The sequence below is a fragment of the Peromyscus eremicus genome, chromosome 20 (assembly GCF_949786415.1).
Source record: "Peromyscus eremicus chromosome 20, PerEre_H2_v1, whole genome shotgun sequence".
NCBI lineage: Eukaryota > Metazoa > Chordata > Mammalia > Rodentia > Cricetidae > Peromyscus > Peromyscus eremicus.
In genome coordinates, this window is record NC_081436.1 from 5,462,986 (window position 1) to 5,486,145 (window position 23,160).

The following is a 23,160-nucleotide window of genomic DNA, read 5'->3' on the forward strand; positions in this document are numbered from 1 at the left end:
GCCCAGAACCTATCCCTCCTCTCCTGGCATGACACTGCTGTTGTCCTCTTGACCTCTTCCTCAGCAGCTGTGATTATCTGTAGATAACCTGCGTACACCATTAACTATGTCACTGGAGGGGCGGGACTTACGAGGCCCCGCCCCTGCCCAGACACACCTGGGTAGTTAATGGTTACAGGGAGAGGGGGAGGCTCAAGACATCCAGAGTTAAGAGTTGCAAGAAGGGGCCGGGCGGTGGTGGCGCACGCCTTTAATCCCAGCACTCGGGAGGCAGAGCCAGGCGGATCTCTGTGAGTTCGAGGCCAGCCTGGGCTACCAAGTGAGTTCCAGGAGAGGCGCAAAGCTACACAGAGAAACCCTGTCTCGAAAAACCAAAAAAAAAAAAAAAAAAAGAGTTGCAAGAAGGGAAACCTTTTCTTTGGTGGCGTACTTGCCCGAAAGTTGTCACGGACCTCAGTTAAATTCATTGGTTCACCAGCTGCACTGGGGTGGGATTTTGTTACTGTCCTCAGCTCGCCCCGGAGGTCCAGAACAACAGCAAGGAGGTGATGTTAGCAAAGCCATGAAGAATATGGAGGAGCTATCGGGTGCAAAGTGGAGGGGGGTGCTGGCTGTCAGGACTAAAACTCCAAACAAAAAAAGGAATCTATTTCTTGTAGATATGCGTTCAACAAGCATGACAGAAAGTGAGTTGGGGCCAGGAATGCTGAGAAATCAGACCCGGGGTGACCTCGAACTGTTCTCCCAAGGCCTCCTTCCAGTTGGAAGGGCTCACAAGCGAAGCTACTCCCGGCGCCAGCTCTCTCCACCTGCAGCCTCGACTGCCCCCTGGAAGGCAAGAGCCCCAGGGTCCACAAAAAGCCAGACAATTACTAAAAGAAACTGCCCTGGATGTGCTGGCCTCGTTCCAGCCCAGCGCTCCCCCCACCCCACCCCACCCTACCCCCGTTTCGTCCTAGGACTCGATGATGGAGGGAGCACAATTAAGCTCTAGAGTTAGCTCAGGCTCGCCCTAGGAACCGAGGGATGGGAGGGAACCTAGACGATCTCTCAGATCCTTGGGCCCCTTCCCCGCGGAGGCCACATCTCCCTGGCCAGCTCCCCCTGGCGGCAGCACCCTGCGACGCTGGCAGGCCTTGACCTGATTAGGACCGGCGAGCCTGCGACCAATCGGCCTTCCTCCGCCTCTCGGCGCGCCGCTGCGCAGCCAATGAGCGCCGTCTCCCTGGCCGCTCCTCCCGCGCCAGATCCAGATTTGTCAACCGCGGAGAAACAAGGTCTATTTCGGGAAGGGACTGCAGCGGCCGCGGTCCGCAGCTGCAAGAGCCCAGGAACCCCAGGCGTGAGATACCCACCCGACCCAGAACCCCTCCCCTTCGGCGGAGGCTGCTAGGGGGCGGAGCACAGCCGGGGGACCTCGACCAATCACATTAGGCCTCGGTAGCTGCCAGTCCAGTCCAAGGATGCGGAGCCTAAATCTTTCCAAGCGATAGCTCCATTTTTAGCGAATTGTGTAATGCTGGGCTGCACTTTACCGCCGGTAAACAACTGCAATGTCCTCAGCCGCCTTATGGCCCCCTTTCAGTTAACGGCTCGAGGAAAGCCTCCTGACACGTACCTGGCGTCACTGGGCTCTCTGAGTTCCCATAATTTGTGTCTTTCTAATCGCTGTGCTCCCTAGTTGTCTTAGAATTCACTTACTTTTCTCTCTGTCCGACTAGTACGTGATTAAAATTTCAGACCTCGGCACAAGCGCTTTGACCGTGAGGGGGTGTTGTGACGGTATCCCTCATAAAATCAAGCAGAATCCTGGTACGTTAACCAAACAGAAGCAAAGCTTTTCCTACCGGACAGGAGAGAGAGCATCCCAGAGTCCTGACCCTACGCAAGCCCCTGAGTCACCTCCTCTGAAATAGTTTAGTACATAGAAATATGGTTTATCCGGGTCGTGAAAATTAAACGCACGTATTTGTTAACACTAAACCTAAAATTTGTAACACTAAATCTAAAGATCTAGATGTCTTCTGTCTGGCTCTTCAATTCCTCGTCCGTGACATCCATCTCAGGGCGTGGAAGACTGACCTGCGTAAACTGCCCTCGTTCATCTCTGCTTTCCACGGGGTTCCATCCATGAATGGCAAAGGCAGAGCACAAGGTTGAGTATCTAATCCCCTGGCTTTCTCTTTAGGGAGTCCCTTCACCTACAATTTCTGCTATTGATCCCCACTCTCCACCTAGTTCTGCCTCCAAGATCTAGAACAGAACTCACTCTGCTTCTAAATTTCTTGTGATATTCCCACACCCCACCTGGGCCTTTAAAAATAGCCCAAATTATCCTATCCTAATGCAAGACCCTCCTCCTTTACTGGGAAGCAGAAATAATCACCTCACATAGGAACATTTGAAAGTGGCTACAGGCGCTCTGGAGAGAGGCAAACCTGAGCACAGGCTGTCATTCATTCGTTCATTTGATGAACCTATGAGCTGTCATAGATATTTTGGAGTGTATCTGTTACACTGCACATTTTTTCAAGAACTCTCTCCCCCCACAGGAGTGGACCATTGTCACCAAGAAAATTCTATAAGATACCACATCCACCCACCATCACTACAACTGTTGACCCTGTCAAGATAAGTCAATAGTAACCTTTTTTTTTCCTAAGAATGCATATTGCTATGTAGTAGATAAGACTGTTTCCGATGGGAACAGACAAGAGCCTCAAGCTATGGAGCACCTGACTTCTGCCTTGTATCCACAGACCAAAAAAAACTTGATGTGAAGAGAAAAATGCGTTGAAGTCAGAGAGAAAGAGAAATAAAAGACCATGTCTCCAGAGAAAGAGCCTAAGATAATGGCTCTCCTGCTTTGTGTGAAATATTTATGTCCTTGTAGTAAACTCCAGAATTGTGACCACGCACCCTTAACAACTATTAGCAATATCCTGTGTGCCCCGAGCACCACACAGCTCGTCTTTATACTTAGAGTTCATTTTGCTGTCAGAATTGGGGGACTTTTATGTGAGATTTTCTCATTCCAGCCTTTCATCTTCCAAATAGTGTTCTGATATATTTCGGTTGTTTTATTTGCTCCACGAGGGATCAGATTAACCATAACTCTGGTCCATGGCATGCACCAATATTGATGTCTTCTAGTAAAAACTCTCTTGTTTTGTTCATATCTTTGTTTCTCCTTTTATGGCAGGTAATAATGTTCTACTGTGTATATCTGTGTTTAGTTGCTTTGTGGAATCTTTCTCTCGTACTGGGGATGGAGCCCAGGACTCTACCCTTGCTCAGTAAATGCCTAATGCCAAGCTATATCCCCATTCTAGACACACACTTTTCAAGTTCTCCAAAGCTGGTGAGATGTATATCCTGTCATGTGTTTTATTTGTTTCACTGAGCATGGTTTTCCAGATCCATACCCTTTACCAGATACTGACATTTACTCTGCTTCACGGCGATGCTTCTCTTGACCCACTCTTGCAGGACCAGACTCCAGGGTCAGCTCCAGTCATACTTTGTAACCGGACATCCCTGATTGCTCCATGCTAGAACTGTAACAAGGTTTCCTTTGTACTGTGTGTACTGTGTAAGGCCACTAGTTGCGGCTCTATTTGAGGTATCTAAGAAATTCTGACTGGCTGGCTCTGCAAAGTCCATGAAAAGAGTGCAGGACTCTAGTTCCGGGCCTCTAACAACACTTGCAACTTCGACGCCTGTTTTTGGTAGATATCAAGAGATACCACATCCTTGGTGTAGCTTGCACTACATTACTAACCACTTTAATAAAATTTCCATATACCTATTAGGTTTCCCTCCTTAGTAAATTGCCTGTCCATACTTGTTCCTTTGTGCCAGCGGTCTGCTGTTCTGTTCCTGTTTCTTTGCAGGTGTTATTTGTATATTTCTAGAATGCTATTTGTATATTTCATTCTTGTTAGTCATCAGGCCACTTTGTCTGTGATGCCCTTTGAAATTCACAAATTCTAACAGAGGATAAATATGTCGAGTTTATTGTTTGCTCCTGCCACAGAAAATGGAATGTTTGTTACTGCTACAATCAAAACTCTTTGAGTTTGAATGTGTAACATTTTTATCTATATAACATTAGTATATTAAAAGGTTAACTTTTTTGTTTGTTTTGAGACAGGGTCTCTCTATGTAGACCAGGTTAGGCTAGAATTCTCAGAGATCCTACTGCCCCTACCTTCCAAGTGCTGGGATTAAATACATAAGCCATCATGCCTGGCTCAGTGTTAACTTTTAAAAGATATTTATTTCATGCATTTATGTGCATGTGGTGTGTGTGTATGTATTTCAGAAATTTTAAATTTTTGTAATCAGAGTCCTTGTGGTGCTTTTGAAAGTACTGATATATGGGTACTAGTCTCTCAGTTTGTTTATTTTCTGCATATCTGTGTATCTGAAATTTTTTGGTGAGCTCCCACTAGTCATGACATACACGCCTCCAAAGAAATTATATTGACTAAACATCATCTTTGAACTTTTATTCCCATGGACTTTTCAACTACAAAAATTATATCTAAGTATTTAAAGACAGGTTTGTTTATTTATTTTGCCTGATCTCTGTGGCTATCAGGAACTCACCCATGTGGTTATTTTCAAGACTTTCCTCTGGGATGCAATTAGAGCCAGAGTACCATCAACTGCTCCTGTCAGCTCCTTCCAAACCAGGGGTTCTCAACCTTCCTAACGCTGCGACCCTCTCATACAGTTCCTCATGTTGTGGTGAGCCCAACCATAACATCGTTTCATTGCTGCTTCCTACTGTCATTTTGATAGTTATGACTTGTGAATATCTGTGTTCTCCGATGGTCTCTGGGGGTCATGGTTGAGAACCTCTATTCTAAGCAATTACATTTTCATTAAATTGTTTCACCCTTCCTTCTGGAACTTGGCTTTGGCCCTTTATTTGTTCTTGAGACGTTTTCTTAACTTCCAGCACATTTTTACAAAGATGCTTCTTTCTTCTCTTATTCACTGAAGTGGTTCCCTTTGGAGTTCCACTTCTGGGACATAACAGCAAGGCATAGGATGCTGTCTTCATGACACAGAGTGCCACGCTGGCTTTCTCTTGCCACAGAGAAATGTACTTTGTACATTGATGTAGACACAATATGTAGGCTCATTTAGGGAAGTTTAGGTTGGTGGTTTGGCCAACGCCACTCCAGAGTGGGATGCTGTCTCTGTTACTGTCTTCCAATGTTATATTGCATGTCCTTTGTAGTATAACTTGTTACAGATTTTCTGTGCAACATTTTTTTACTTCGCTTCTATTTTTACCTTGTCCTGCCTGTATACACATCTACTTTCCCTATACACCATGCCATTTTTTACATTGGAATATCCCCAATTCAGTCAGCAGTACTCACAGAAAAGAGGTTTTCCTCTCCATCTTCTGAGAAGCACGTTGCCCTTGCTCAAGAATACAGCTTTCTCCTGTGAATAGACCGCAAGCTCCTTAAGGGCATGGAGAGGTGGGATAAAGGAGCATCTGAAAGGCACAAGCTCTGCAATGGACCCCCGATTGTTCTTCTCATTTCTCTCCACCCATTCCACTTTTCTAGTTGTCTACTAGGAAAGGCTTACAATGTCTCCTAGAATTATATTCCCTGATGAAATTAGTAAACGGACTATATTTTGTGTGACTCAGAGTTACTAAGTAGTCATGCTGAGGCTGCGTACATGGGGTCAGGGTGGAAGTACAAAGGGATATATCACCAGACACTGCAGAAACCGTATTGGACTCTGCAGAGTTCCTTGGCTTGGGAACTGGGATTTGTGTCAAATTTGATCAGATCTCTAATACACATAGGAAGTCTCTTTGGAAATCTAACTCACATATAAAATAACTGTACAAACATTATCACCCAGGTTTTTTTCAGAAAAAGAAAATTTTAAAGATTCTGAGAGATGACAATATGTTTCAGTTAAATTCCCACCTCTGCTTTCTCAATTGCTCATTTTCACTCTTATTATCAACACTTTTTCAGCTTACGATCAAGATGGTCCTATATAATAATGTAAATTTTGTTTGGTGTGGTGGTGCCACACATTTAATCCCAGCACTCTGAAAGCAAAGGCAGGTGAGTTTGAGGCCAGCCTGATCTACATAGATCTTTTCTCAAAAAAAAAAAAAAAAAAAAGGTAACAATAATAGTAATAATGTAAATCTTACTGATTCCTGAAACTGTTTTTTCTTACACATCTAAACATCTTTGAAACAGAATGTCTCATGTACCTGATGATAGCTCACAATTCCTACCAGCTCCCAGGAGTCATAATACCATACCTATCATACCTACACAAGTCTGACCCTCGCTATCATTTAAAGTAGCATGAGTGGAAATCTTCAGTCCCTTAATGTTTCAGTTCATCAACCCTCTAAGGATCCTCTGAAGAAATGTTAGTCCTGGGCATTATTCGAACACTTGCTTTAAACTCTCTCTGGCAAGATTAAAGGAAGTGCCAGCGTTGAAGACTGGGTACTGGGACCGGGAGGAAACTCCCAGAGGCAACAGTGTCTTCATAAGAAGCTCTGTTTTGCTAAAACTCAATATGGCCCCTACTAGAAGTGCATGGAAAACCATGGACAACTCAAGGTCAAAAGCGGTTCAAAGGTGCCCAAGCTCACGGTGAAGTAATTATAACATTGTAATGACTTTTAGTTACAATTGTGTACACAGCAGTGATATTTGAAAGTTCCATTTTAAATTAAGAATAAATGATATTTAAATAAAAATGACACTTTAAGACCCAAGTGATAAGAAAACAGTGGTCATTACTGGCAATATTTGTTTCCTTTTGTCAGGATTCCTAAAAGGAGGCGCCCCTCAGTAGGCAGTACCTTAGAGTCACTGGTAGACACTTCAGAGAGGATAAGCATGGAGATACAATCCCATAAATCTGGAAATAGATGGACAATGTGCTCAGGGGTGAACAAAAGCTCACGAGGAATAGAAACAAGACAAAATGAGGTTATTGTTCCCCAAAAAGGTACACACAAGAAGATGTAGCCACTTAGAGGAGGATGGGGTCACATTCCTGTATTTCTGAAAGGGGAGACTGAAGGGCCTTGCAGAGTGGAGAGGATTTGAACTGGAGGCCAGAGGACAAAGTGGAAAAGTAAAGGTTTTTAGCGAACGCGTGGAAATGAAAGTGTCTCCAGGGAATAAGGAGTAGTACACTTTGGCCGCAGAGTTCATTATTCCTTTCAACTTTACCCATTAGGAAATGGATGAAAACTGTGAACCTTGCTCTTAGAAATAAAAGCACAAATTCACAATCAAAAAGGTTCGTATAGTTTCTCTGGGGATTTCTCACTCATAGGCAGCATGAGAGGAAAACGACCAGGGGAGAGAGGCAAAGGATGCCCGAGACTGAGACAGAAGGCTCATTTCTGGAGATGTGGTTTGCACCTGACTTCTCTGGGAAGAAATGGAGACCTGTAGCTAGAGTTTTTCTTGCCTGGCCCACGGTCAGGGCAAATCTCTTTCACCTGCCAGTCCCACAGCCTCAGACCCAATCAAGTAAACACAGAGACTTATATTGGTTACAAACTGTATGGCCGTGGCAGGCTTCTTGCTAACTGTTCTTACAGCTTAAATTAATCCATTTCCTTTAATCTATACTTTGCCACATGGCTCGTGGCTTACCGGCATCTCCATATGCTGTTTCTCATCATGGCGGCTGGCAGTGTCTCTCTGACTCAGCCTTCCACTTCCCAGCTTTATTCTCCTCCTTGTCCCGCCTACACTTCCTGCCTAGCCAATGGCCAATCAGTGTTTTATTTATTGACTAATTAGCAACACATTTGCCATACAGAACATCCCACAGCACTTCCCTTTTTTTAAAAAAAAAAAAAAAGGAAGGTTTTAACCTTAACAAAGTAAAATTACATATAATTTGGGAATTTGGGCGTAGCTTCTCTTACTACTTCCTGCTGGAGGGGGGGCGCTGTATCTTATGGGAATACAAAGAAAATTTTAGGATTATGGAATAGTCCATGAGGGTGTATCGTCTGAGCCAGTTGCCTTCAAATCGTTCTGGATGTTGGATCATCTGGGCCATGGTGTCATCGGAGACCTTCAGGGGGTCTTGGCTGGTCAAACCTGATGTATCTTAATCTTGAACAAATCCATAGCCTCTGGCTTTCTGTGGGAACAAAAGAGACTCTTTTCCAAAGCAACATATCCTTATATCCAAATTTTGAAGTCAAGGTACCTTTAAAATATGCATATTGGTTTAACTCAACTTCCTTTACAATCAAATATCTCTCTGAAGTTAAGAATCCCAAAGACAACACAATGCAGATTCTCTGTGTAATATTCATCTTTATGTGGCTTATTTTCTATATTAATTTTACTGTCTCTTTAAAGACTTTATTTTTTAAAACTATGTATTTGTTTCTATAACTGTATATATCACCTTTTTTGTCTCTTTCAAGCCTACGTATATTTTACACACATTGTAAACTATTACATCTGAATCTGTCTTATTGTGAATCTATTGCTTTAACCTGCAGCAGCTGTGGCTGCTGGCTCCGCCCACCTCAGCTTCCCAACATGGCTACGTTTACCACCAGCTCTGGGAGCTATCGTGGGTCTATGCTTTTTTGTTTTGTACTAGCAAAGGCTAAATCCACCATGCAGCTTAATGTGCCACCTGCAGAGGCCTCATTCCCGCCATACTGCAGGTCAAGCACGCATGCCAGGAACCCACAAGTAGCTCAAACCGGCAGCTGCCGCTCATTTGAGAGAGACAATTAGGAACTGTTTATAGCTCCGTTTTAGAATCTTTTTTCTCAGTTTTTAGGTGGAAACTCTTGCCACCATGTTGGACGCCAGAGACCCATTCAGACTTCACCCAGGGACTGGAGGAGCAGGACACACTTGGGAATTATCCCCAGCACGGAACTGGATGACTTGGGCTTCTGATGAGGTAAGACAGTCTTTAAAAGGTAGCTAGGGAATGAAGTATTGGTGGGGTAGGGAGGGTATGCCAGACCCTTGTTAGGGAGGAGTTTGACTCTCTTCTCTGTACGCACGCACGCAGGCACGCACGCACGCAGGCACGTACGCATGCACGTATGCACATTTTATATTTAATATAAGAAGTACTGGGAAGAAGTTGCAGATTGTCAAGGAGAATAAATATTCAGAACTCTGGTTTAGGAAGATTAATTTCTGGAATATCGGTGTATGAGAGGCAGAGGGGAAGTTTATTGCAGTTGCTTTTTATATTCTTCAAATCCATCCTACGCATTCAGCTTTCCTGTCTCTCCTCACACCCACCATATGGCAGGGAGCCAAGGTTTTAGAAGGCAGTCGCCAGTCCTGAAGGGAAAGACATAAATTCGCTTTGAGTTCCTCTTGTAATGTCTTCATCCCGCGACAGGTGGCACCATTACAGCATTATTTACTGAGCCCGGTTCTTTCTCTAAACACAGTGCTTCCAAGCAGAAAAGCTGTTTTTCAGAGGGAATTCACCTTCTGAGGACAATGTAGAATGGGAGCGGGGAAATGACAGCTAGACTAAGATTGATGATCATTCCTTCTGCGTTTCAATATCCAATATAATTGGTACCCTGGGTGAAGTTCTGTTTCTAAGCAGTTAAATAAGAGAAGAGGTTTATGAAATGCTGCCTTTCAAAGCAAGAAGTTTTATGTCTCTCGAGAAGTAATAAACAAACATATTTGGGGGGGTGGCGATGTAGCTTAGTTCTAGGAGAACTTCCGTTTATAGATGGCAAGCAGAAACTCTCAGCTGCCACACCACTGAGAGCCCGTTAATCTGCATGCCGTGTCGAAGGCCAGCTTGAGTCACAGGGAAGCTGTGGATCCTCTAAGAGCAGATTAAGCTGCGCCAGGCTGAAGTTATAGCTTATTTCTATGAAACAAGATGTGCTTTGTCTTTGAGATTAAGAGCTAACCTCAAAGAGAAGTACCTTGGGCCGGTTAGAGATGAGAGTTCTAGAACCTGAGACTTGTTATGAGTTGTATGTGGGGTTATGTTCTCCAAACAGAAAAATTTTGCTTGAAGCCATGGAGATTGATAGGTAGTTGTTTCCTCTCAATTAAAATGTGCCTCTATGCTGGACGGTGGTGACACACATCTTTAATCCCAGCACTCGGGAGGCAGAGGCAGGCGGAACTCTGAGTTTGAGGCCAACCTGGTCTGCAGACAGAGTTCCAGGACAGCCAGGGCTACACACATAAAAACCCTGTGGGGAGGAAGGCATCTTTCTGAAGGGAGGGTGGAGACTTTGAAAACTCAAAGCCCAAAAAGGTAGGACATCACAAAACCCACCCCTGAACGGTTATGTAAGCAGTGACACTGGTGTATAAGAGACTCTTTGCTGGAGCTGCCTGTAAGTGGGGCAGGGAGCTCCAGGGATGCAGCTTTGGGGAGCAGCCACCCATGCTGGGGTGGGCTGTTTCATGGTGCAGCTGCCTTTGAGTTACCCATGCTTCTGGAAGTAATGCCTCCCCCGTACCCCCTATTAAAGAACCCAATAAACTCACTAGTTCATCAATCTAGACTTGGATGGAATCGTTCATTCGATTTGTCTTTGGTGAGTAGACGAGTGCTCTACGTTCTCAGGAGATCTCAGACATTTCTTAGGTTCTCCAGCATCAGCAGCACTTGGACAGATTTCTAGTATTGTGGATTTGGAAGTGATGGCAGGATTGTACCACCTGATAGGTGTCCGTGTAATTAAAATTCATCAAGTCAGTAGAGAATAATCAGGTGGAGATTGCCATTTCAATTCTGGGCAGGAAATACTCCAGAGACTCTGGGAGGCATGGATGCTGGACATCCTGGCTCCACACAGGTCTTTTCTCATGGGTATTTTTTGAGTTGAAAAATCTCAGTTACACTTTACTCAATGGCTCTTACCATTTTAATGAGAGCCTGATTCTTACTCTTTAAGGATTAAGTAGAAACAATAGCCCTTTCTCTCTAGAGAGAATATATATTTGCAGGATTTTGTGTTTAATTTCCAATGGCTGTGACTTCCTGGAATTCAACAGAGGCCTTCCATAAACCCTGGGTGGGAAACTGACCAAAGCTCACCAACAGTCTGAAAAAGAAACCCCAGACTCTGCCAGTGGGAATCGGGAAAGCAGAAATGGGGGGTGGGAGGCAGGGCAGCCTTGCAGAATCTCTGAGATGCTGGTGTAGGTAAAAGAAGGCAGAAGAACTGCTTTCTGTAGGAAGACTTTCATCTATGTGGACTTGCAGGGAATAACTAGGGACCTGGGGGCACACGTGCAGAGGAACAGAACTGACATCAGTGGCTAAGTGACCCGACCAGAACTTTCTATGGCGCCTAAATGAGCTATGCTGCCTTTGGGATTTAGGTCAAACGATGGAGGATCTGAGCTACAGGGAACAGAAGGGGAGCTCACCTGAGGGAGGAGCTGTCAGGGACGCCCGCAAGCATAGGCCTCTTCCCCTCTAACAGCAGGTTCAGACAGCCGTCTGCTCAGTGCGGTAAGTAGATGATCATCCACTCGAGGCTGAGAAAGGTCATGAACCAAAACCTGAACTGTGATCTCTTCAAACTGAGAAGGTGGAAACTGACTAAGTGAGGTCGGTTTCTTTTTTCAGGATTCTCTCTTGGACTCTTTGAAGATCCAAAGAAAGAGCCATTAGAAAGACAGTTTCTATCTAGGGTTCTTTGAAATCGGACTATCTCTGGGTTAGGTCCTGGCTCTGTCAACTTCCAGTCTGTGACCTTGAAGTCTTAAATCTGTATCTGAGCTGTTATGTAAAAATAATAACAGTTTCTACCTCATAGAGCTTCTGGGAGATAAAATTGGAGCTCAATAACTGATCGTCACCATGGTAATTGATGCTGAATGTCGAAACTGTAGCAGAAACCTATGTCCCGGTCCTCAGCTCTATCTGCACTCCTGAGGGCCCCAGCACACATTACCCAAGGGCTGTATACCTCAAGGCTTTCCCTGGAATTTTCTGAATACAGGGCTAGTCCTCTAGCCTTTCTGGCTCATACCTACTTTTGCTTAAAATAAAACGGCCCATGCTATCTTGAGAAGCCAACCATGCCCTTTTCCTTAATTCTGTCCTCAAGGGTAAGGGTTCTTTACATGGGAAAGGATGATATTAAAAGAGAGTTTACTCAAGAGGCAGAAGCAGGTAAATCTCTGAGCCCAAAGCCAGCCTGTTCTACATAGTGAGTTCCAGGCCATCCAGGGCTGTGTAGTGAAACTCTGTCTCAAAAGAAAAAGAGGGTGGGAAGGAAGGAAAAGAAGAAAGGGAGCGAGAAGGAAAGGAAAGGGGGCAGTACAAATTAGATCTGCAAAACGGGCTGGAGAAATGTCACTTGCTGCTCTTCCGGAGGACTTGGGTGTTCTTCAGCACGCATGTCAAGTGGCTTACACCTGCCTGAACGCCAGTTCTTGGGAATCTGACACTCTCGTCTGGCCTCTGTGGACACCGTATGCACATGTGCACACACACAGGCACAAATATATACATGTAAATAATAAGTCCTTTTTTTTTTAAAGAGTCTTTAGGACCTTCCCTGTGCGGTTTTTGCTTTCCTGGAGGAGTCAGTCACCTCCCGACAACCCCAGGAGAACTATAAAGACACTAACATTTACACAAAACCTCTCTAGGTATCATGTATTTTTCCTGCCAACAAGTTTTTATTCCTATCACATGCATTCTGAAAACCAAGTCTCAGAGTCAATTCAGTGTTGGAATTTAAAGATTCAAACCCATATCTGTGCCTTTAACCCTTTTTGGACCTCTCTGTAATAGAAGCAATTTTACATGCCACACACACACACACACACACACACACACACACACACACACAGCCTCGTCTGCTCTCAAACCTTTGTTCTGGGGCAGCCTCAGGACATCATCACCCAAGGGAGCTGCCTAGAGATGATGTCAGTGTTGACTCTTGGGGGAACACCTTGCCGGCATCTTCCACTAGAGGCCTGAGGCAGTTATTGTGGTTTCCTTAGTGATGTGTCACTCCGCTCCAGAAACCCTGGGCAACCCCTCCAGAACAGCGACTGCCACTCCATCCCTAGAACAGGTGTCATGCCTGCTGTGCCAGGGCTCTCGTTCAGAAGTCACCCTGTGACAGGGTTGGGGGGTGGGGGGAGGGGGAGGGGGCGCGGGAATGCTTCACTGAAAAGAAGTCTCGGACAGGTGTGGGAGGCTGGCTACCAAAAACCCGTGTAAGCTGGGTATTTCGGTGCAGATCTGCACACTTCCCAGTCCAGTTTGGATCAAGGTCTGGGGCAGAAGAGAAAGCAGAGGGATCCGGCAATGCTTGTCCCAACCAGAACAAGGTCAGTTAACTCTTTGGGACTGGAGGCCAGGAGAGAGGAGGGAAGGCATGGTCCCCAAGTTTCTGACTAAGCCCTGAGCCACGCAGCAGACCCAGAAGCCCCACCCTCAAGCCCCCTTAGTACCAGTCAGCAAGAGGGGAGATGACGTCTTTTTATTAAGGTCGACACCAAGGAAAGCATTGCAAAGGATACGCAAAGGAGGGGGAAGGGCACACAAAGTCACCACTTGGGAAGGGAGGAGGGAGGGAGGTGCATCAGTTAAGGAACCTCAGGACAGCCACATGCTCCATGCCCTGGTAGAGGAGTGGGGTAGAAGGGGAAAGAGAGGGGAAGTGCCATGATAACCCGGGGCTCACAGAAGAGTCTGCAGCCCCATGAACCTAATACTAGAGCCACAAGCCCTGCCCCTGAGGGCTCACACACTACTACACAAGTGGACGCACAAAACACAAGACATTATGGAGGCAACACCAAAAAGCAGAGAGAGGGTCGTGACATACCGACAGAAAAAGGAACTTAAGTTTAAGCGGGTATAGCCAGAAAAGACAGGTTTGGGCTGCAGCCCCTCGACCTCCCCCCTACAAGAGTTTCTCAAGCGTCCCCTAAATCTGGTCTGTTGCTGACCAGCCCCAAGTCTCTGCCTGTGAACAGGGCACTTTGTTCTCTAGGTCCAGGTGAGTGGAAAGCAATCCCAGATGAAGTCAGTGACGGGGCAGCTTCGGCTCTGCATGCAAAATCCCAGCGGCTGAGCTATTGTGTCTTCATGCACATTCATAGCTCCTCCCAGCCCAGGGGCCCTGGGAACCCCATGCACCCAGATTCCTAGGGCTGCAGTTCCCTCCTCAAGCTTCCTTTACCAATCAACAGCCGCAGAGATCTGTGAGGGGAGAGGCTTCTGCAGAGCACAGTATACCTTGGATTTCAGCAAAAGGGTAAATTTCCTGTTGCCAGAACAGAATATACCCCCAATTCCTTAATTTCTAGGTAAATAGAGATTATTTTCCAAAGTCCTAGATGAGTCCTTTTTCAGAGTAGAAAAAGCAGAATTTTATTTACATAATTCAATGGTCCTCCTGTTTCCTGGGAAGAGGGGAGAGGGCAAGGTAAGGGGATGGATGGAAGTCCCAGAGACACTTCCTCTCCGGGAACCTCACCTTTCTGCAGTTTTGCTATGATGCGTGGTTGGGTGGAATTCGCGATGCTTCCGAAGTCCTTCACCCTACAAATGCTTCTGTGAGAGAGTCTCTCTCTCCCTGACCTATAAGAACCGCGTTTGGAGTGAAGCACACTGTTCAGTTCCCTCGCATTAAGCACTTGGAAACCCAAAGCCCAGGTAGTTGGTGCCCCCGTGGGATCCCCCTCACAGAGAGACCTCGCCCTCCAGCTGCAGCAGGGTAATGTCAGGCAGGTCGAGGGGCTCCACAAGTGGCCCATCCTCCCCAAGGAGACCAGCACAGGGGCTCTCGGAGCGCTCACAGTGACTGGTGGGTGTGGCGGGGCTGGGTATCCCTTTCTCCTCCTCTTCATCCTCGTCCTCCTCCCCTGGATCACGACCCAGCAAGCCGCTGTCCCCAGTCCCAGGCGAAGGTGTCTCCGGCTCATGGGGAACACTCGGGAAGCTCCCCTTGCCGCCAGCCACGCCCAAGCCTCCCTGGCGGGGCGCGGTGGTCATAATCTGGCACATGGAGACTATGGCCCGCTGGTTGGCGCACACGTCGTCCGACAGAACCTGGATGTGCGAGGCCTGCTCGTCCAGCGCCCCTCGCATGGCCCTCACGTCCTCAAACAGGGCCTGCAGCTGGGCCTTCAGGTGCTCCATCAGTTCCTTCATGCCGCCGTTATACTCCCCAGAGATCACGTCCCCCACGGCGGGCACCGTGGACACCTCCAGCGGCGCCGGCATATCGCCGCCGTCCTTGGTCATGATCTCCAGCAGACTGTCCTCCATTGAGTGGCAGAAGCGGGCGGTGGCAGCTCTGGGTCGCGTCCAGCCGGGCCTCCAGGGTGGGGGGAAGGGTGTAGAGGGGGAGAGGTCCCGGGAGGGACGGGGTGGAGCCCAGGGACACCTAGCTTCCCTAGATGGGCGGGGAGCCGACGTGAAGAGAGCAGCCCCAGGCAGAGGACGCCGGCAGGATCACGGAAGGCCGAGAAGAGTCGACGGAACGAAGACCCGTCTAGGGTCCTGGGGCCAGCGTCTTCGGGCTTGCCCAGGGGCAAAAGTGCCCTGCCAGCTCGCCTCCCGGGTGGTGCCTATGTCCCCGCCGCCCTCCGGGCAACCACCGGCAGAGTGCCCACAGGCTCTCCGGGTCACAGAGGCGCTCGCAGACGGATCGGGGTCGAGACGAGGACCTGCAGCGCGTCGTTCTCGGGACTCCCCCCACGGCCATCCACCAGCAGAGCCCGCGAGTGCGGCTGGAGCGGCAGGGGCGGGTCTCCCGGCCGCGCCGCGGATGCTCCCCCGTTTCCAAGGCGACGCACGGCACGTAAATGACGTGTGTCTCCATGGCAACGAGGAAGTGGAGAAGAAAGAGAACAGGGCTCCCAAGCTGCAGTGGAGCTGTGTTCTATGGGCTGACGGGCGGGGCGGGGACGCTGCAGTGGCCTCAGAGAAGCTGCAAAGACCGTGTGGCTGCAATGTTTAATAGGACAGCATGAGAGAGCAGTTTGCTGCACGCCCCCCACCCCCAAGCCCGAGAGAGACCGTCTGCCTAGGAGGGCTTTTCACCAGCTCCCCGCATTCCTTCCTTGGAGGATGGCGCGAGAGCTGGATCCTGTCCTTGTCCTCCAGCGGCCGGCGGGACTGGGTAGCGAGGCGATTGTTAATAATCCCAGGCGAGCTGGTCGCGCCGGGCCTGGCGGTGCAGAGGGAGGCGGAGGGCATGACCGTTTTCTGCCTCTCCCTTCTGCTGCATAAACCAGTTCCCTCGCTCCAAAAACCTCAGGGTGAGATTCTGTCCCTTATGAGACCCAACTGTTTCTACCCAGGTTACTGTGAGTTTATGAGAATGGTGAAGCTTCGTACTTACATTTTGAGAATGAAAACTCCATAACAACAGATTTCCCTCCCCTGCACCCTCCATCACGGAATCCCCGGCGCTTAAAATAGCGTCTGAGACGCAGAAAGCGAACGCTTAATGTCTGTAGGATGTATACTTAAATAAGAACCTCCAAGTTCCCTTCCCTTCCCTAGGATTCTCCAACCCACACATAATAGACTTCAAACGGCCTGAATACAATTTCGTCTTTGCCCTTAATGATTCAGAGACCTCAGCTGAATCGTTTTTTTGTTTTCTTTTGTTGATGTGTTGGAATACTGGACTGCAATGTTTCTAAATCTGAGTTAACACTGTACCTCCACACAATTGAGTGAATACATTGCCCCTAGTGCCCATGTTTAGATACCCACTAAATGTCTCTGTCCTTTGTGGAAACTCCTTCCCCTGCTTAAAGGGCAGGAGGAGGAGAAGGAAGAAAAATGGGTTATAATAGATCTAGAGATTACATAAATCGGGAGGGAGTCATCTGGTAGGCTGCAGCAAATGAATAGAACTTCGGTAAATGAGAAAACCAACTGATCTCAGCCCCCAAGTTTACAAGAATCTAGGAGGGAGAAATACATTGTCACCTAAATATAGAAAAAATTAAGTGTGAGTGAGTGTCACCGGACACTAGTAAAAGTAAGTGTGTTCTTGAGTTACCCTGGTTGTGCATTTTAGTGATGAAGACTATCTAGCCAAGGAAATTTTTGTGGCACCAAAGAACCCTTTGGTCTATGCCTCTCATGTTAAAATAAAACTGAAATATCCTGAACTATCCAGTGTCATGTCATCATGTTTAAATAAATAACCTAAGGATTATATTTTGGGCAGATGTGAGGAATTTGATTCCCCAAAACAAATTCACACACACACACACACACACACACACACACACACACACACCACAATACTGTGTTTTCTAAAATGATCAATCTTATTTGCTGCTCCTTCAACAAATCTGTGGCACTCTCGCCTTCGTTATCCCTCTTGCTTCTGCCGTTTGGACCATACCTGGTTAACAAACTTTAGATGAACCCTAAATTTCTGGCTCATAAAAGAGCAGAAACTGCCAGGTGGTGGCGGCACTGGTGGTGCACGCCTTTAATCCCTCCTCTCAGGAGGCAGAGGCAGGAGGAACTCTCTGAGTTCAAGGCCAGCCTGGTCTACAGAGTGAGTTCCAGGACAGCCAGGGCTGTTACACAGAAAAATCCTGTCTCGAAAAGCCAAGGAAAAAAAAAAAAAAAAAAAAAAAGCAGAAAGTTTTTCCTTGGCATCCCTATGGTTTTTTTGTTTGTTTGTTTTTTGTTTTTTTTAATATAGAAGATGAAACCTATGATCCGAGTTTGATCTCAGAAACCCACATGGTGGAAGATGAAAACCAACGTCCACAAGTTATGGTTTGTCCTCCACCATAACACGTGTGTGCTTGCATGCAAATGTTTGTTGGTTTGGTTTGGTTTTGAACTATAGGAAAGCTAGAAATGGGCAGAACACAGCTTTGCTTACCCAGAATGACTTCTGATCACATGATAGCAAAGGTTCTCAGAGCTTTACAGGATCCACCCAGCTGTTCATCCCTCCGGTGAGAGCCTTGCTACAGCAAGAAAAGACTGGCCTGCTCTGTGGGCTTACTGCCATGGTCCATTACTGCCCATCTCTTCGAGGACGTATCACATGAAGGATTCTATCTTGCCAGTTCTCCTCTAGCGTGTCCCCTGCCTTCTACTTGTGAAGAGTGATCCTGCACCCAGTGTCCATGCTTCCCAGCTTGGCTGCTGAATAAGCTTACATCAGGCCCAGCCCCGCACAGTGGGAGCTGGGTTATGCCATCACACAGGGCCCTCTGCCGCTATTGTTGAGGGTACTGTGTATGTCAGGGCTTTCAGCATCAGAATATCATGTTGCTCTGACCATGCAGTACACAGAGAGCACAAGGGGCCTGGGCCAAGAGGGAGGGGGAAGTTACTGGAAAAGCACCAAAGATCATGGGAAGCAGGTGCAGAGGCCCAGGGGTGTGGCTGATCCAGGACAGTTCCAGGTCAGACATTTAAGAGGGTAGGTGGGAACCTGGGGAGTGGGACTTAAAACTGTAGGAAGGAAATATTGGTTGTGTTTGATTCAAAAACAGATCACTTCATAAATTCTGCATGAAAATTACAAGATAGGCAGAGACTAGATAGGTCCAGTCTCAGAAAATGAAGGGTGCCGTATACGGGGAATGAACCATAGCCTTCATTAGTTGGTTGGGTTATAAGGCTGAATCAATGGGATGTCAGGCCTTGTGGATGAGTAACCCAACCATACTACTAAACTATTTAGAGAACTGCTCATAGAGGAAAGAGAAAAGCCTGAACAGCCTTCTGCCTCCCCCCCCCCTCCCCGCCTTGGTCTTTGGGTATAACTCCAGCTGCTGTGTTCTGTCATCCGGCTACTCATTAGCCTCACACTGGAGAGGTAGTCTCCGTTATGTGTCCCCAGTCCTACTCATCACATTCTTACAAAAAGTGCAGTGCTGAGTAGACCATGGCGTTTTCCTCTCTGGTGCTGGTTATTCATCTCCGTGTTATATAGCTGGTCTGCTTTTGCACAATAAATCTGATAAGGATGCCTCTGGACTCAGGTCACTAAATCAAGGTCAACTCAAAGTTCCATGGGTACACATTAGTCTAAAATCCCCAGACAATACTCCCCAAGTGTGACTTATGAAGTTGTGTTGCCTAGGGCTCATCTTAGTATGACCCCTGTACTCCCCCCTTTTTTTTTCAACTTGACACAAATTAAGGACACCTGGAAGGAGGGAACCTCAGCTGAGGAATGGCTGCCTGTAGTCTGGGCTATGAACACATCTCTGGGACACTTTCTTGGGTTGCTAATTGATTGTGGAAGGCCCAGCCCACTGTGGGTGGTGACACCCTTGCCACGTGACTCTGGGTTGTATAAAAAAGGAGGCTGAATGTGAACATGGAAGCGAGGCAGTAAGCAGCATCCCTCCACAGTCCCTGCTTCAGTTCCTGCCTCTGTGTTCTTGTCTTGAGTTTCTGCCTGGGCTTCCTGCAACAATGGGCTGTAACCTATAAGCCAAATAAACCTTCTCCTCCCCAGATTGGGCTTTGATCAATATTTTATCACAGCCATAGGGAAGCAAACTAGGAAAGAACTTGTTACCAGGACTGGGATATTGCTGTGATAGACCTGACCACGCTTTTTGGAAAGGATTGTAGAAACATTTGGAACTTTGGTCTGGAAAAGTTATTGAGTGCTTAATTCTTAGTGAACTGGTCTGTAGGAACTTGGAAGACACTGTCAAGAGAATTGCAGATGGTGGAGGCCTGGTTTGTGAAGTTTTAGAGGGAAGCAAAGATTATTGGAGATGTTTGTATGATATTTTGGGTTAGCAATCTGTGGAAGTGAGACCTTTGCTTTACTAGGACAATCATACTGGTTGGCTGTGGTTAATAGACCAGTATCACTGAGGGGAAATTTTCTGGGGCATATTTCCTAAGGATCATCACACAGAAGGATAATTTCTAGTTCATGAGGGGCAACTTTTCTTGACAAATTACTTCTCACAGTTTCAGTCCAATCAGGAAGGAATTATACCTGTGCCTGTGTGACATGGTATGAGAAGCTTCCCTTCTCATTTGTCATATTCTGAGGGCATCTTTGTGTTCTGATGCACACCTTTTTTTTTTTTTTTTTTAAACAGGGCTCACTGTGTAGCTTAGGATAGCCTTGAACTTTTTATCTTCTTGCCTCAGACTCCTGGGTGCTGGGATTGCAAATGAGTGCTACTGTTATGCTCAGATCTCAGGGATTCCCAAAAGACCACCATGGAGATTGAATACTGCATGTAAAAGCAAAGAGCCTTTATTAAAGCTCAGGCTTGGTCCCTCTGTCTGTCCAATGCAGTGGTGAGAGCAGAGAGCCCCAAGCCCAGGCAGGGTAGGGTTTTTATCATAGCAGAAGTTGGGGTGAGGGGATTTCCATGGTTCAGAACCCTAATTGGCTGACAGTTGTCTAGGGGTATCTTGGTTAAAGAGGGAAATAGGTGTGTGCTAGGCTCAGGGACATCTGACTATTTTATCTAATCTAATCTAACGGTTAGAATGTTTGGGATGTCAGGTTCTTCCCCTCGATGCTGGTCCAACCCTGGGTGGATCCCCTGATGGTATCAGTTTATGGCTTTTCCTGGATAGGCCCACAGCTGCTTATAAAATAATCACTCAGAGGCTTAATATTAATTACAAACTGTATGGCCTATGGCTCAGGCTTCTTGCTAGCTAGCTCTTATAACTTAACTCAACCCATTTCTATTAATCTATGTATCACCACGTGTTCCATGGCTTGCCTTTTTTTTTTTTTTTTTTTTTTTTTGGTTTTTCGAGACAGGGTTTCTCTGTGTAGCTTTGCGCCTTTCCTGGAACTCGCTTTGGAGACCAGGCTGGCCTCGAACTCACAGAGATCTGCCTGGCTCTGCCTCCTGAGTGCTGGGATTAAAGGCGTGCACCACCACCGCCCGGCCTCATGGCTTTACCTTTATCCCATTACATGTTGCTCCTTAGAAGGTCGGCTGGTGTCTTCCTCACCCTGCCTTTCTCCTCTCACTATCTCTCTTGGATTTCCCCACCTGGCTCCACCCTGCCCTGCCATAGGCCAATGCAGCTTTATTTATTAGCCAATGGGAGCAACACATATTCACAGTGTATAGAAAGATATCCCACAGCAGCAGTGTCTGGGCCCCTAAGCCTGTCATGGCAGCTGTGTGGTCAAGCCATTCCCCTCCCCCAACACTACCAGGCCTAACAGTGAAATACCTTATTTACTTATTTATTTATTGTTAGGGTCCATGAGAAGTCCCATAAAAGACCACCACTCATGATGCAATCAACAAGAGTGTTTATTATGCCAGCATGCTGCGTGTGGAGTCCTTCACCTGTACATACAAAATGGCAATGACCCTGAGAGGGACGTGGAAGCTCCCTTTAAGCATAGCTAAGGGGAATTTCAGGGCCAGTTAGAACATTTTATCTATGATTGGCTTATCCAAGTGCCAATTCTACTAGCACATTTCTTTGGTTAGGGCCAGCGGGATGGGCTAAGGCTATAGCTTTTCCATTCTTGGGCATGTCTGGACAAGTCCCAGGCTTTGTCCTTATTTGGTTATTGCCTTGAGGTACCTGTGGGGTGGAGAGAGGAGTTTGCCCAGGCTTAGTACATGCAATTCTCCTCATCCTTACTGTCAGAGGTATTGGTGATTGATTGCCCTTTGTTCATGGCTTCCTCAGAAACTATCTGCTCAGTTTCAAGAGGCAAGAATTGAAGCCTTTTTTTTTTTGTTTGTTTGTTTTTTGTTTTTTTTTTTTGAGACAGGGTTTCTCTGTGTAGCTTTGGAGCCTGTCCTGGAACTCACTCTGTACATCACAGAGATCCGCCCGCCTCTGTCTCCTGAGTGCTGGGATTAATTTTATTTGGGGATTGTACACAAGTTCAACTGCACCTGTTGGAGGTCAAAAAGACAGTTTGCAGGAGTTGGTTCTTTCCTTTAACCTCAGGTCATCAGGCTTGGCAGCAAGAGCCTTTGCACGTGAGAGCCATCCTACCAGCAGCCCAGGGGTGGACTTTTGACTGGGATAAGGCAGAAGCCTTTATGTCCTGTGCTCATGTCTTTTCCTATCTGTTCTAAAATCAAACCACACAAGAATGCGCCACAATATATAACAGAGGATATAAAAAGCTCAGGCTTCTCAGGGCTGCAAAACTGAATCTAATTAAGAACCAAACACAGAGCAGAAAAGAGACTTCCTAGGGACCGGGGTTAGTCTTGAAATAGCCCAAGGTGGCCTGTCTCAGTAAGGCCTCTTGCTTTCCACAAGCCTTACCCAGGTCTCCAGGAAACAGAAGCAAACTTCAAATGAAATTAGCTGGTGACTGTCTGGATCAAGTGAATTAAACTGGGACCAGGTTGTCCTCCAAGGGCCATCCCAAGGATCCATCCAGCCCATCCATCGCCATTATTTGTACCCCCACATCCAGTCGCTTGTATTATTAAAACCCATTCCCTCTTACCAGAGGCATTAACAGCCCTGCTCGGCAGAGCAGGCTATTAGCCATGACACTTACTGTGTGGTAGACAAAAAAACTCCACAATTTCACATAATTCACACTGAAATTTCTGATATTTAAGTTTCAACAAGGTCTGTGGGACATAATGCCTCTCTCTTTCATACGTGTGACTTTTATTAGTCTTTGGAGGATATCCTCTTTCATAGAAAAATATTGTGGAGAAAGATTCCAAGAAGTGGGCATTGTGCATGGAGATGCCATTTTGAAACCTAAAGTTACGATTTGAGGCCTAAGAGAGGAAATAATAGAGATGCAAGAGAGAAAAAAATTCTTATTGGATTTTGGACTCTGAAGTAGGCTAGCTTTATTCTGTCATCCTCTGGCAAGACGCGAGCCTAAGCAAAATCTGTTTGTTTGTTTGTTTGTTTGTTTGTTTGTTTGGAGACAGGCTTTCTCTACATAGTCCTGGCTGTCCTGGAACTCACTCTGTAGACCAGGCTGTCCTTAAACTCACAGAGATCTACCTACCTCTTCCCCCACCCCATCCCCCAACCCCGCCCCCTGGGGTTAAAGGTGTATTCCACCACTGCCCAGATTTTAAGCAAGATTTTAAAGAACTCTTTCCAAGAGTGATGGAGGAATGAAAGGAAAGTGGTGGTGTTTGTTTTTTACTCTTTTTTGGGGGGCCCACCACCACCCAG

General features: G+C 46.7%; 2 protein-coding genes and 1 long non-coding RNA gene across 17 annotated transcripts in view; 2 read left to right on the forward strand and 1 right to left on the reverse strand.

Moving 5' to 3' along the window:
- The first annotated feature begins 957 nt into the window (after positions 1-957).
- Positions 958-2,764, forward strand: LOC131896311 (uncharacterized). 2 transcript variants are annotated; one of them, XR_009375432.1, is made up of 3 exons: positions 958-1,342; positions 1,722-2,155; positions 2,553-2,764. It is a non-coding gene; the product is annotated as an uncharacterized LOC131896311 (long non-coding RNA). The 2 variants fall into 2 exon arrangements; XR_009375433.1 differs by having other exon boundaries at positions 2,012-2,155.
- Positions 2,765-14,380: 11,616 nt separating this feature from the next.
- Ccdc184 (coiled-coil domain containing 184) lies at positions 14,381-18,186 on the reverse strand. 2 transcript variants are annotated; one of them, XM_059246898.1, is made up of 3 exons: positions 17,903-18,186; positions 14,835-15,987; positions 14,381-14,616 (listed from the first exon to the last, which is right to left on the reverse strand). In XM_059246898.1, the coding sequence occupies exons 2-3, from the start codon at positions 15,304-15,306 to the stop codon at positions 14,573-14,575; spliced, it is 516 nt and encodes a 171-aa protein (XP_059102881.1). In that variant the 5' UTR covers positions 15,307-15,987; positions 17,903-18,186; the 3' UTR covers positions 14,381-14,572. The 2 variants fall into 2 exon arrangements, with proteins under 2 accessions (XP_059102881.1, XP_059102880.1); XM_059246897.1 differs by having other exon boundaries at positions 14,381-15,987.
- Positions 18,187-18,291: 105 nt separating this feature from the next.
- Positions 18,292-23,160, forward strand: part of Asb8 (ankyrin repeat and SOCS box containing 8) — a 35,918-nt gene continuing 31,049 nt past the window's right edge. For 8 of the 13 annotated variants that reach the window (XM_059247280.1, XM_059247282.1, XM_059247278.1 and 5 more), the window contains exon 1: positions 18,292-18,434. The gene's annotated coding sequence lies outside the window, so the exon portion shown is untranslated. Of the gene's footprint in view, positions 18,452-23,160 lie in introns of all 13 variants that reach the window. The other 5 variants (XM_059247281.1, XM_059247279.1, XM_059247289.1 and 2 more) reach the window with 1 other exon arrangement.